Here is a 14,721-nt window from a genome sequence, read left to right as displayed (position 1 = left end):
GAAAGAAAGAAAGAAAGAAAGAAAGAAAGAAAGAAAGAAAGAATAACATAAAATAAATCTTAATCAACACTGTCATGCAATGGTAATTGTCAGATATGCCTTGGACTTTATAATATATCTATTATTATTATTATTATTATTATTATTATTATTTAGCTGTTATTTTTTATTTTTATAGATTTTATTCCAATTTTTAAGTTTCAGTAATTTTAAATATTAATTTTTATATATTTTTAAATATATTTCTCTTTGGCATTACTTTGCTTTCATTTAATTTATTTTAGTACATCAACATAAAGTTATGTTTAGTTAGTTCCCAGGCAACGTTTCTAATTTTCCTTTTTTTATCATCTAATATTTATATTTTATTTCAGATTTATTTCAATTAACATAAACGATTTTTAAATAGCTTTAGGTTTAGTTAATAACATCACTGCCTAAAACAACAAGTTAGAAGTAAAAAAAAAAAAAAAAAAAACATTTTGGTAATGACACATAAAAAACCTGTACTCAAAACATGGAAAAATAATTAATTGTAGCTCTAATTTGAAATTTAATCTTTCAATACTTAAAATTATGAAAAAGTAATTAAAGGCTAAAGAAAAAGTTTACATGTATTATAATCTTGTCGTGGGTGAGAAATATAACCGCGATTCTAAAGGCCATCATCACGCATATCAAAAACAAGCCCCTCCTTCTCGGAAGAAGGCGGATTACGGAAGTACGTCCCTCAAAGCGGAAGTGAAGGCCAAGGCCCGTCGACTGGAGATACTTCAGGCGGCAGGAGGGGAATTTTCTGTCAGCCTGACAGCCAGGGATTTGACAGAAAGAGAAGAGCGCCGCACTCATATCTCAAGGTAACCGCTGTGTGGTTTTGGTACTGATATGTTTACTGATAGGCTATTGCTAGCTGCTCGTGGTTTACTGAAACAGAGGAACTGTCCAGACTGTTAGCCGATGCCCATGACGCTCCTGAGCCGCTCCTCTGGATCTTTCCCTCAGCGACATAATAAACGAACAGCTCGGGCCTCTCTGTCTATCTGTCGTATTCTGAATACGAATCTCATGGCACAGGTTCCGTCTAATGCAGAAGACTTGTATGGGTTTGTGCACAGACATACGTTTGTCTGATCAGAAGCAACTCTGAAGTTTGACCATCTACAGCAGGGCTTCCTTGTTTTCACGGCTCATCATCTGACCGTTATGATGCAGCAGCGCGTGCTGTCGCAGAGCTACGACTTTGGTGCGATTCGCAAGGCGATACTTCTCCAAACGTACATCTACATGTCTTTTTATCTCCTTCAGAAACTTTCCCGAAGGCCGTTTTTATCAGTGAAGCAGGTTCACCAGCGTTCAGTTGAGAGCTTGCGGTCAGAGCTCGTGGAGGGCGCAGATCAGAAGTGAAAGACGGAGGACTTCATGAGGAAGTCAATAATGTGGCCTGAGGAGGCTTGATTGACAGGTCAGCTAGATGAGTCATCACTTAAGACCGCACATACACTGAAATGAGCCTAAAGCTGTAAGACAATGTGCTTTTATGCTTCTCGAGACCCAAAAATTAAGGTTTAGGCAGATTTAACTTATGCTTTTATTCACATGTAAACAGTGACCATTGCACATATAAAAAGCACATCAAATATGTTAAATCTGGAAGTTCACATATTTGTGCATCCATGTTTATTAATTATTATTAATAATCAATGCATTATTTAATAAAACGTCATATTTAAAACAGCATGTGTGTCAATTCTGTATATGTAATTATAACTATTAACTGTGTTTTAATAACAGTTCTGTATTTTGAGCTAAGCAGAATAATTTTTTCTGTTCTTGTTCATGAACAGTGCTTTTTTTAACTGTTTAACATATGCCTTATAATTAGTATATACATGTCTTTAATATATATTTACGATATAAGTACATATTTTTGTTAATACTTATATTTTTGTCATACTTTTATTGTCAGTAGTGAATGTTCACCTTTGGTATGGTGAGGATTTGAAATCTTATATAATGCTTGTTCGCTGTCCTGTTGCGCAGAGTGAACTTTTGTTCAGCAGAGGCACTTGATGCACACATGACTGCAGAAAGCTTGCTTCAGCACTGTTTTACAGTCTCATAATTCCACTGTCTTTATGAGATGTAATATTGGGTTGGGTCTTATTTGTGGTTTGGTTAGTTTTCATGTGTGAGGGTATACCTATTGCTTAATATAAGTAGAATGTGATGTGAATGAATATAGAAGGAGACTTCATTCCGATGTTAATGTGTGACACTTTCTTGTTTTGCCTGACACTGCAGGTGAGCAAACAGGAACAGAATATTACTTTCATCTCCTAGTTCTGCTCCGGAGAGCAAAGTGGCTTTTCCCAGCATGCTTTGTGACTGCTTGAGGCATTTTAGGTCATCAGGAAGGCTGTTTTTGTATTTCTCCCATTAGAGCAATCAAATTAAAATTTCTTTGCTCATTGGATTGAAATAGCTATTGCCAAATATTGTGGCTGTTACAGATGACTCATGTACATTGATATTGAGGGTTTTATGAGAAACCAGGGTGTGATCAAGGTTATTTTTTGCTACTGAGTGCTTTCTCTTTCTCTCCATTTATGATTATGACTGTTCCAATTATACTGTTTTACACAGGGTTTGCCGGAAACTGTCATGGTATTAAAGAGGTCCTATTATGCTCTTTTACAAGGTCTTGATTTTGTTTTGGGGGTGTACTAGAACAGGCTCTCATAGGTTGTTCAAAAAACACATTATTTTTCACATATTTTACATTATTACAACACCTCTCTCCCCAGTCTGGGATGAACTTCTCGAATAGTTCCTGTATCAAATGAAGGCCCGCCTTCTGAAATACGAAATGTGCTGTGATTGGTTAGCTGGGCCAGTGTGTGTTGTGATTGGCAGCACTCGGCGTCTGGTCAGGAAATGTCATTCCCTTACCATAGCCACCTGCTGTGAGCTTCAGTGTAAATATTCAAATCTATTTGAGCGTGATTTAAACCCGGATGATTGTAACCACTCTAAGCTCTTCTGTCTTGGGAAAGCTAGTGTGTCTCCAACATAGTGATAACACTCGCTGCCTTCTCTAGTGCAGCTCAACCAGGTCTCGTCCCATTCGTCGATATTTGTGATATCACAGATCCCTGAAAATATGTGATTTAGTCCAAACGAGTCGTTCATTGTAGTTTTTGAAAAGTGATTTCTGTTAAATAAAAAATCTCCTTTTGAAGTGGACTTTGAGCTTTGTAACTTTGCAGATCTTCTTTATGCTCAAACAGCAACATTACAGACTAAATAAAGTTGAAAAAGTGAAAAAGCATAATAGAACCCCTTTAAAACACTAACAGGCAAATACAAGGGTCACAAAGTGAATATTGCAATTATGATTTACAGGAATAGTTTTTGTAATTATAATTTTTGTGTTTGTTATCTTTAGCTAAATTATTTTGCCAAGTGGAAATCATGCTTAAAGACAATCTTTAAAGAATTAATTAAAAAAGAAAACTCTGTATTCCAGTATTCGTGATGACTGGAAAAATATTAATTAATTAGTCAAAAGATGTGAGAACTTTTGTTTTCTGTCAGCCTCGGCGTTGGTGTTATTGTTAGTTAAAACTAAGAAGAAAACTATTAAAAGAATCTTAAGTGAAAAAAATAAAACAGAAATAAAATGATAAATATTAGATGGAAAAAAAAGTATATTAAACTTTATAAAGCAGTAGTTTGCAGCAGCAGTTTGGCCTTCCAGAAGTCGTTAGGCAGGGTGTGGGTGTGTTGTTATCTGTGTGTTTGCTCTGCAGAACTGAAATGACTTCTTACAGTAGATATAGACAGTCCTCTCTAACACACCTTAACAGACATGTGTTTAATGATCAGGCTGCTTGCGATCCTTTGTTGGTGATGCATGCGGTTTCCTGGGAAGCATTTCCTATTTCCACACTGTTGCGATCTGAGAGGGTCAGTGAACTGTTTGATGGGGGAGGGACGGTATTATTGCAGTCCTTGTTGGGTTTACCACAGCACTGTATATTCAGCATGTATGATGCAATTTCACATGAAAAGGAAATAAACCAAAATCATTGGAATGCTGGTGACAGCTTTTCAGGTCGACACATGTACGCACAGGTGCCACAACTTGTGTATATCTTTCGGTTAGGTGGCCTTACTGAAAAGATCCCAGGAAGTGAATCAGGTAGTTCTAGTTCTGATAGTACCACATTAAAATACGATGCCAGGAAATTACAGCGCTCTGGAATTTCATCTGTCTTTATCTGGTAAATGGTCACTTCAGCTTTGAACAAGAGGGCCTTACAGTAAAGAGAGTTATGATGGTGAAACCATCTTTCCATAGTGAGTGTCTTATGTCATTAGTGACATTATGAACTTATTACTTAAGTATTGCTGCAAGGTTCATTTTGACGTATGTCCATCTAATTATAAGATGCTTCGGTTCTTTGTTAAAACTCCTGTTAAAAAGCAGTAAAGCAGAACATATGAAGATCACATCAGTATTTCGGAATGTGAGAATTATTGTAGTCTGCTTTAGGCAGCTGCATGAGTGATATATTCCAGGTGCCTTTGCTGGTGATAGTCATTTCATTTATTTGTTTTAAGGCATTTCATTGGCCATGAGGTTTCTTAAAGTCATTAAACTAGAATTAAACAAGCATTAAAAGAGATGTTTTGATAATATGTTTGATTTAACATTAAAAAATGTTTTTAAAAAAGTGCTAACTCTTCAGCAAATCATTTTTTAATCATTTAGAGATCATATGTGAAGTTGTGAACAGGACCTTTTCAAAAGGTACATTTTCGAAAGGTCAGTAAATCAGCTCTGGCTATTTTCAGCTATGAGAAGTTGTAACATTAACTGTAAATTACCAGTGTGATGCTATGTGCGATTGCCAGTATGAGCATGTACAAGGTCTGAACGCACTGACAAAAGACGTTTTGGCCGATCATAAAGCTCTGTCAGAGCTGTTTATGCTGTGCTGCTTTTGTTTGTTTACATAAACATGCACTAGATGGACATCTGACCATTCATAGTGCATCTCATACTTGAGACCATTCATCATTGCTACGGCTCTGCACTTACTATTACGTACTATATTAACTATTACACATCTTCTGTTTTTAGAGCAAAACCACATTCTGTGTGATTGCCCCTTCTACACCTGCCACTCACAAGTAAAAAAAAAATAAAATAAAAATAGCGTTTATATGTAATTTCTGTTGGGGGTTCCTCTAATTAAAACAAAAAAACCTTGTTTCAATATAGAAAGTGATTAAAAAAAAAATTCAGACTGTCTATTTAATCAGTGTTTTGCTGTGTAAAAGCTTTGGTGTGGTTTTGGTGAGCTTTTTTGTTTGTTTCTATTTGGGTTGTACCACTTTCTCCATCATGTTTAATGGCATGAGAATGTGTACTTTGCAGAAGTGTGTGTGTGTGTGAGAGGGATTCTAAACCTCCAGCACATGCTTTGGATTAGGCTGAACCTCAAGACCTGATGCTGGCAGCGACATCTCACTCTCTATAATCATTGCCCACTACTTACTACTTCAATTGGCCTTTTCCTACAGTCATTACCAGGATATATAAAGGTTAAAATGAAAATGTTGTTACCACCTCTGATGGCCTACCTGAATATTCTCCTACAGTTGATGAAGCTCTGTCCATCTGGTTATTGACTTCTATCTTCTCTTGACTCCCGCTGCCCATTATCGTACCTACAGCAGAAAGAAAATCTGGCTCTGTTTTTAACAAGCTCAAATGCTGATCTCAGAGTTACAGTTATTTCTTCTTTCTGTATCTCTCTCTTTTATAACAGTCCCACTCATTTTCACTCATCTTTATTCTCTCGGTTGCTTTAGTGATCTACTTTAGCTCTGCTGTCTGTATTTGGCTTCAGAAGATCCATGGAACTTTTCTAATAAACAAAAGTAACACTGAAACCCAGTTTGCAAAAAAAGAAATGTATCAGGAGTTGTAAATATGTGTCTTCCCCTGCTGCTATTGTATTTATCAATCTGAAAGAATCTGCCACAGTCTGTTGTCATCATTTGTTTTGCCCCAAGCTGAGCTGAATGTGGGTCTGTGGTATGCTCCGAATAACAAATATACACATAAAAAAAAAAAAAAAAAAAACAGGCACTGACCTGTTTTCTGCAACTTATCATTTGATATGGTGTAGGTTGTAGATAAGTGTATGTTATTTGGGGAACTAGGTTAGTGAATGTGTGATATGACACTCTGATATTTATTTTGTGTGTTCTTGTAGTGATGCTTTTAACTGTAATTGCAGCACAGTGTGGGTGGAATCTGTAAAGGGCGGGGGGGCTGTTTTGTTACGGTGAGGTTTATTGGAGCATTATGAGCTAGCTGGTTAATGGTTAGTGCGCTGGAATGGTGTGATAGCTGTTAACGACTTGTAATGAGTCCATCCTTTCCGTTCACTCAACTCAAGAGTGTCACAGTCCAGTGTTTTATTATATGGCCATTTATATCTTGTTATTTATGTGCTTTGTTGATCAACTTCCTTTCTCCTTTTTTCTCTAGGTTTGTTCATCCAGTAGGGGCCATCTCTCCATCTTTTTCTCCCTTTCTCACCCTGATTCTCTCTCTCTCTCGAACCCATCCTCCCCTGAGCTTCATCGTTCCTGGTTCAGGACCCCTGTCATATCCAGCGAGCACCCCTCTCAGATCCAGTCAGCCCTCTCCTCTCCTGTTGTCCGGCCTGTTGGCATGGCGGGGCGAGGTGGACCAGCGCGGACCAATGGTGCCGCCCCCGTCGGGAACAAAATATGCCAGTTCAAACTGGTCTTGCTGGGAGAGTCTGCCGTGGGCAAGTCCAGCCTGGTGCTGCGTTTCGTCAAAGGCCAGTTCCACGAGTATCAGGAGAGCACTATTGGAGGTTAGCCAGAGTGTGTTTATGTCCAAGCTTATTCTTTCTATAGATGGATGAATTTCCTCACACTTGTGAATATGAATCTGCACCACAATAATGCACACAGGCCCTAAACTCCATCTTGAGCTGTGACATGAAAGATAGCAGACATTAAATGTTAGGGATGCACAATATATAGGTACCTAATTGGTTGTGGGCCGTTGTTAGAGGTTTTTTTTAAAGTTATCTGTATTGATCGATATCAGCAATTTAATTCTGATGCTCATTTCTGCCTATTTTTACATTTAGGTGACATTACATTTATAACATAAAAATATGTTATTAAAAAAACTGTAGATTATCTTCTTTAAAAGATTGGCTACAGGATCATATCTTATAATGTAACACGTCAGTGGTAGTGAGAGCACACTCAATATAGAGTGTACCGTCTGCATATATGAGGTTGTGTTGATATGTGGTGAGAGGGCTGGGCTCGGACAGAAGCAGACGAGCTGGTTCTTACTGGCTGATCACATGACTACCACATGAGTTATACTGCAGTGTAAAACAGACACGCAGTTATGCATGTGCACACATCAGATCTCATAACCAAACACGTGTGTATGCTGTATACAGCTTGAAATGCTATTCATTTTTACATTTTACCACATTTATGTTATACACTGTTTTAAATAATTACATGGACAAAGAGAACAAAGAGGAAGGAGTTCGGCGACCAGAAGGAAAGGGAAACAGTCAACAATGGGATTTCCTGAGTGTGTGTGCTAGTGTGTCTCTACATTTTTAAGTCATCATTGTTTCAGAGAATCTTTAAGTGTGTTAGATTTTCACTAGGAAGAGATCCATTCTAGAATAAAGTCAGGCACGAGGAAAGAAAAGTGCTGGGAGTGACATTTGGTACAGGCAGGATACCACATGCTTACTCAAGGCTGACAATAAGGAAATCCTCAGCACTTTTTTCATCCTTCTACATATTTTCCTTTTAATGCCATCATCCTGTCGTCAGTGAGCAGGTCAAAGATCGCAATGCTCGTTGCTGTGGAGAAATTAATTTTGAGCTAAAAACATGTGACCATGGCACCTCACTCAGCACAATGTTTAAAAGTTGAAGGGATTAAAAACTTGCACGGTCTTTCTTATTCTCTGCTTCTGCGCACTTGTGTCTGCTTCATTTTAATGTGTTCTAAAATTTACATTTTCTGAACAATTGCTTGTCTGTGCAAATGTCACAGTTGTGATGGTCAAGTGTTCAGGGTGGTTGACAAAGTGTTTCTTTGTTGTTGCCAAGGTGTTCGTGGTTGTTAGCATATTGCTAGTTGTTTGGTCGGGTGTCATCTTACATCTTATATTTTTGTATATGTATGCATTACTATTCAAAAATTTGGGGTATTTTTTATTTTTTTAATGTTTTTGGAAGTTTCATATGCTCACCAAGGCTGTATTTATTTGATTGAAAATGCAGTAAAACAGTCATTGTGAAATATTGCAATTTAAAATAACTTATTACTCTTTAAATACATTTTAATTCATTTATTCCGGTGATTTCAAAGCTGTATTTTTAGCATCATTGCTCCAGTCTTCAGTGTCACAGTGATCCTTCAAAAATCATTCTAATATGATGAATTGGTGCTCAAGAAACATTTCTGATTATTATCAATGTGTAATTTGTTTTATGGAAACTATGATATGAACAGAATTTATATGAAACAAATCTTTTGTAACATTACAAATGTATTTACTGTCACTTGACTTTTGATTAATTTAATGCACTCTTGTTGCTGAATGAAAATCAATCATTCCTTTAAAAAAATGACCCCAAACTTTTGAACAGTAGTCTATGAGCAGTGATAATGGTAGTGCTTACATTAGCACTATTACTAAATAAACGAAGTTAACTTGTTGTAAACTTAATGAGATGCATTTTATAAAAGGGAACTTTCTGTTCCCTTTGACTGATCTAATTTCTAACCCTTCTGTTCAGGAAATCTTTATGTAAAAAGCAACTTTCAAATGTTTTGAGCTTTTCAACACCAATGTTTTTGGCCTAATCAACTGTGATGAGCAGTAGAACATTTTGCCATCCCTCCCCCACATAACTGTACATTAAACATCAAATAACCCCTGAATGGCCTGATCATGATCATAATGTTTCTTATTCTTCCTCTGCTCAGAACATGTCCGGCCTTAAATAGCTCAGCAGTAAGGATGTGCTAAAATTATGATTTTGATCATATAAACTGATACACATTCACATCATGTCATAAATATTTCTGTTTCTCTTTCCTTTCTAGCTGCGTTCCTCACACAGACAGTCTGCCTGGATGATACAACAGTAAAGTTTGAGATTTGGGACACAGCCGGACAGGAGCGATATCATAGCCTGGCCCCTATGTACTACAGAGGAGCCCAGGCAGCCATTGTCGTCTATGACATTACTAACACAGTAAGTGCCCGTAATTATGAAATCAAAACCTTGAAGTCTGAGTTGGATCAGACAGGTGTCTTGTACAGACAATCATTCACCAGCTAAGGGTTACGTGGCTCTTCAGCTGCAATGTGACTTTGCCAGTCATGCATTGGCTCTAATAAAGGCTGATAGATATCACGCTGTTGTGCTCAGCTGAAGGGTAAGGTCTGAATAATAAGGTTTCACCTGACTGACTGCTGGGGTTAATTATTATTCTGTAGGATACAGTCAGACCTTTGCTCAAAGTCAGGCAAGTCACAGTGGCAATGCAGTTCTTGTTGGCAACCTTAAAGGGCACCTATTATGCAAAATCCACTTTTACATGGTGTTTAGACATAAATGTATGTTGGCAGTGTGTGAACACAACCACCCTACAATGATAAAAATCCACCCACTCCTTATTTTTTAATAACACTGCCGTATTTGTAGAGACCCTGCCCTAAGTGAGACGCACACAATCTGCCATGTTTATCTTCATGCTAGAGGAGTAAAAGCAGCATTCAAGTTAGAAATACATTCTTATTAAAGGGGTCATTGGATGCCCATTTTCCACAAGTTGATATAATTCTTTAGGGTCTTAATGAAAAGTCTGTAACAAAGTTTGGTTAAAATTTTCTCAATGGTAGTGTAAAAAACACCTTTTTTACCCTGTCAAAAACAGCTCTTTTCAGAGCAAGCTGTTTTGTAGCATTTTCCTTTAAATGTTAATGAGCTCTGCTGACCCCGCCCCTCTCTTCTGAGCTTTAGCTGCATTCATTGTGAAACTTGCTAATTATCACATTATTAGGAAAGGTGATTTGCAAAGATTCATTAAGAAACCTTATACTCACTTTTTCTGTTGGTGAAGCTGCATCACGAATGATTCGCGTGAACATAGACACATTTATGTAGATCAGGGGTGCATTCCCTTCAAAAAAATACGTAATCCACTGTGTCTTCAGTGGCTCAGATGTCGGGAGTAAATGATGACTGTTATGTTCATTATTACATCCAACAACAAAACTCTTTGAACGCTTAGGAGTCATTCTTGTCTACATCTGCTCCGGCGGTGAAACAATGGTGGACTGATGACAGCTCACTCAGGGCGGGTCTAAGGGAAGACGCCAGTCCAGTCTGTGCTGAAACGCTACTGTCAATCAAACAATCCTGGGAGGGGCCTATCTGTGTGACATCACAAAGACAGGGATCTAAGATCGGCTCGATTTGAGAAAGGGGTAAAATTTTTAGTAGATAAAAAAAAAACACTGGGTGGATTTATCATTATAGGGTGGTTGTGTACACACACTGCCAACACACATTTCAGTTCAAACAACTTGTAAAAGTGCATGTAGCATCCGATGACCCCTTTAACACTTAGAAGTTATTCAGTCAAGAGCAGTGAGTGATTTTCTGTTTTTATTTATTGTTTGGGTCATATTAACAGCATAGACAGCAGTACAGGTACTATATTTTACGCTGCTGTCACTTAATACCAAGATCTAATATAAATATAAACATCTTTTCCAGTTTACCTTCACTGACATAACCATAACCGACTGTTTTTAACATAACCTTGTGTGCATTTGACAGTTTAAGCACAATAATACAAGAAAGAGAACTTACTTTAGTAACGGTACTCAAGGTTTTTTTTTTGTTTTTTTTTACGTTACTCACATGTTGTGTGGTGTGACAGCCACTTACAGTGTGCGAGCTTCAGATGTGTACGTTTAGAAAACACTATCAAAAGTTTAAACTGAAATGGCTTTAAAATGCATGATTTCAGCGTGATAGACATAGAGTATTTGAGGTACAAGCTGTAAAGGCACAGCCCTATTCTTGAAAAAGGGGGCGGGGAGCAGCAGCTCATTTGCATTTAAAGATACAGGCATGAAAACAGCGTGTTTCTGCTTCCTCTCAAAATAGGCATTATCTGTGGTGTATTTTGAGCTGAAACTTCACAGACACATTCTGGGGACACCTGAGACTTGTATTACATCTTGTAAAAAGAAGCATAATAGGTGCCCTTTAAGATAATTTTGTGTATGTGATCATATTAAAATACAGTATTTTATTTTATTTGTAATATGTAAAACTTTTTAAAGTCTTTTTTAAAAACCATGCGTATGTATGCGTTTTTAGTAAATAAATAGCAATATCAGTTAATTAAAAATGTATTTTTTTTTTCAGGTTTAAAAAGAACAGCATTTATTTTATCTTTTGTAATGTTATAAATGTCTTTATCACCTTTAAACAACTGTATGCATCCATACTGAATAAAAGCATGAATTTCTCTTAATAATAAAGGGAAATATATATATATATATATATTATATATATATTATATATATATATATTATATATATATATAATATTTTTTTTATTTTTTTTTTTTAAAGTTTCTTTCCCTTTGTTTAACAATTACTTCTCTGCTTTTTTTCTTTGCGTTCCTAGGACACGTTCACTAGAGCAAAGAACTGGGTGAAAGAGCTGCAGCGTCAGGCGAGCCCAAATATTGTTATTGCTCTGGCCGGCAACAAGGCAGACCTGGCCAACAAGAGAGCTGTTGACTTTCAGGTATGTTTATATGAATGCAAAACAACCTGTGAGATCTACTTCTGATATGCTTTTGACACATCCACGTGCTTTCTTTAGGAGGCGCAGGCATACGCAGACGACAACAGCCTACTTTTCATGGAGACGTCTGCAAAGACCGCCATGAACGTGAACGAGATCTTCATGGCTATCGGTACGATCTCCAGGGTTCTAATCTGTTATTTCACCAACACTTCGTAGCCTATGCTTGCTTGATTTACGTTAGTTACGCACATTTACGCATTACTTTATGTGTTTCCTGCATGAGGTACTTTGTGTTGTATGTTGACGTTCACACACGAAACTATTATAATGGTACCTCAAAGTTTCACAGACACACTGTAAAATTAATGTTGACTTGCTTTGCTTGTTAAGATAATGTAATCCCATGAGGCAAGAAAAACTTAAAAGCATATTCATATATCTTAAAACTTCTGGTTACACGAGCCTAAGCTCTTTTTAATAAAATACATGCAAAAGTTAATATCAGATCATTTTAGAATACCGTATAGGATGTACCGAATATTCTTCAGTTTTATGCAAAACATTAATATGACAAATAGAATATCAGATCTCTGTCATATAGCCAAAAGTAAATGCAAAAAAATTTAAATAATGCTTTTTTACATAGTTGTGTTTGACACATGAAAACTGTAACAATATATCTTACAAGGTAACATGATGTAACCTTGTTCTCACTTGAAATGTGTCCCCACATTAAGTCCTTGAATTTGAGGGTATTGGACCTGGAAAGTCCTTGAAAGGTCCTTGAATTTGAAGTTAACCAAGGTGTGGGAACCCTGGATCTCATTTCTCTTACTGACTCTCTTCAAGCCTGGGGCAAAACACAGCAACATGACACCAGTTTCACCTGCCGCAAAAACGCTCAACCAGACACCACACCTAGTCATTCAAAAACTCCTACTGACTTTATTCAGATCAAATCAACCTAGTACGTTTATGAAGAAATTTTCCTTCTCAATCTCTCCCTTTAGCCAAGAAGCTTCCCAAGAGCGAACCGCAGGGTGGAGCAGGGAGTGGTGGACGGGCCAGAGGAGGGGTCGACCTACAGGAGACAGCACCTCAGGGCAGAAGCGGCCAGTGCTGTGGAGGCGGCAACTAACCATCGGACCAATCAGCTGGCAGATGCACCCAAGGACTGATACAGACACACAAACACAGTATGAATCCATAGTGTGAGATCCATTCACTTATGACCCAGCTCTAAACTATGGCCAGTTAGACTGTACCATACAGCTTCAGAACTGGAAACTGGCCATCGATACCCTTGTAAATCAACACGTTAATGTTTCGACCAGTTATTCCTCCCAAAAACAGTACATGCACATTCAGATACAAACACAAGCTACGACATGCGTCTCTGCCATCTATGGTTTTCAAAGGTATTCGGTTCGCTTACGTAGAGCTTTGACAAAGCAAAAGGAGACAAACATGTGATCAGATCTAACCAATCACACTTAAGACAAAAGAAATTCCAGACTGCTGCTGGTGGAAAAACGAGTTGTCTCTCCTTTGTATTTCCTTATCCTCTCATTTGCTCGTTTGAATGAAAAATTTAGTGGCAACGCCACTATTCAAACTCGCTCTCCCTTTTGGTGGATGCATACTGCCAGTATTGAGTTACACCTCATCTTTCTCCTGCTCTCCTTGATCACGTCCCTCCTTTGTCGGAGAGAGGAAAGGTGGGAGAATGAGAAAAAAGGCTATTTTCCATCTATGTCAGGCTGTTCTGTAGATCCTGTATTATTTCTATTGTATTAGTCTCTCAGACGTCCGCTACTCCAGCACAAATGAAACCAGTATATGATTTGATAGGCTAGACTTCTTTTCTAATCATTTGCATATATTTACTTGTATATCTAAATGCATTAACAGGTGGTATAACTCCAATTTGGTGTTGTTTTTTTTCCCATTTGCATTAATGAAATGTTTTTGAAATCAGATTTGGAGAAAATGCATATAAATGACACAAGGCAAAATCAGCCTCCTCTGACCAAAATCACAAATATTTACGAGGGGAAAAAAGAAGATAATGTTGCTGTTCTCATACTTTTTTTTTTCCTTTTCTTTATTTTCCTGTGAATATGACCCCAATCATTAACTATTTCAATTCAGCACATTTGTAAGAATTTACTTGTTTTTTTACTTATGGTCTCTTAGAGTGCACTGGGTATTTCTTTGTCCTCTGTCAATATTGTTCCCTTCGGTTTAATGTCGCAGGACGTCTCATTTGACCCACATTTTCAGCATCAGATGTAACCTAGCACAACAAATGTGAACCGTGACCCAGACGTCTCAAGCAGGGTCTGAGGAACGAGGGAGGCAATGGACAAAAACCAATAAATGGAAAAACACAAACCTAATAGAACTTGTAATTTTACCAATAAAGGAGGGGAAGGTATACATTGTGTTTGTTGTGTTGTTATTTCTAAATGTAGGTGGTCATTTGCCCTAAATATGGTTGGGAATGGAGAACTGGCTTTTAATTATTCACAGTTACTAAATGGATTTAAAAGGCGCTTGTTTTTCGTCAGTGATTCTCGAATGTGCATCTTTTGCTGCTGTGCATGGAGCATAGTAATGGTGTATTCAGTACTATTATGCAGTCGTTTTGAGTTACTGATGCTATTGTATAAAATCACTGTTCACATCAATCATGATCAAGTTCATCCATGAGTGAAAATGTCCAATAACAGGGTGGTTACTCCGATTAGGCGAATAGTGTTTGGCTGGTCATGTGATCTTAAC

General features: G+C 37.4%; 1 protein-coding gene across 2 annotated transcripts; it reads left to right on the top strand.

Moving 5' to 3' along the window:
- Positions 1-701: 701 nt before the first annotated feature.
- LOC109067151 (ras-related protein Rab-5C-like) lies at positions 702-14,376 on the top strand. Of its 2 annotated transcripts, XM_019084152.2 has the most exons (7): positions 720-857; positions 1,306-1,462; positions 6,566-6,920; positions 9,206-9,357; positions 11,812-11,934; positions 12,013-12,106; positions 12,948-14,376. In XM_019084152.2, exons 3-7 carry the CDS (start codon positions 6,752-6,754, stop codon positions 13,073-13,075), a joined length of 666 nt encoding a protein of 221 aa, XP_018939697.1. In that variant the 5' UTR covers positions 720-857; positions 1,306-1,462; positions 6,566-6,751; the 3' UTR covers positions 13,076-14,376. The 2 variants fall into 2 exon arrangements, with proteins under 2 accessions (XP_018939696.1, XP_018939697.1); XM_019084151.2 differs by lacking the exon at positions 1,306-1,462 and having other exon boundaries at positions 702-857.
- The last annotated feature ends 345 nt before the right edge of the window (positions 14,377-14,721 follow it).

This window comes from Cyprinus carpio, chromosome A3, assembly GCF_018340385.1.
Source record: "Cyprinus carpio isolate SPL01 chromosome A3, ASM1834038v1, whole genome shotgun sequence".
Classification (NCBI taxonomy): domain Eukaryota; kingdom Metazoa; phylum Chordata; class Actinopteri; order Cypriniformes; family Cyprinidae; genus Cyprinus; species Cyprinus carpio.
Note: the sequence above shows the minus strand (reverse complement) of the source record. Positions and strands in the feature narration are given on the sequence as shown.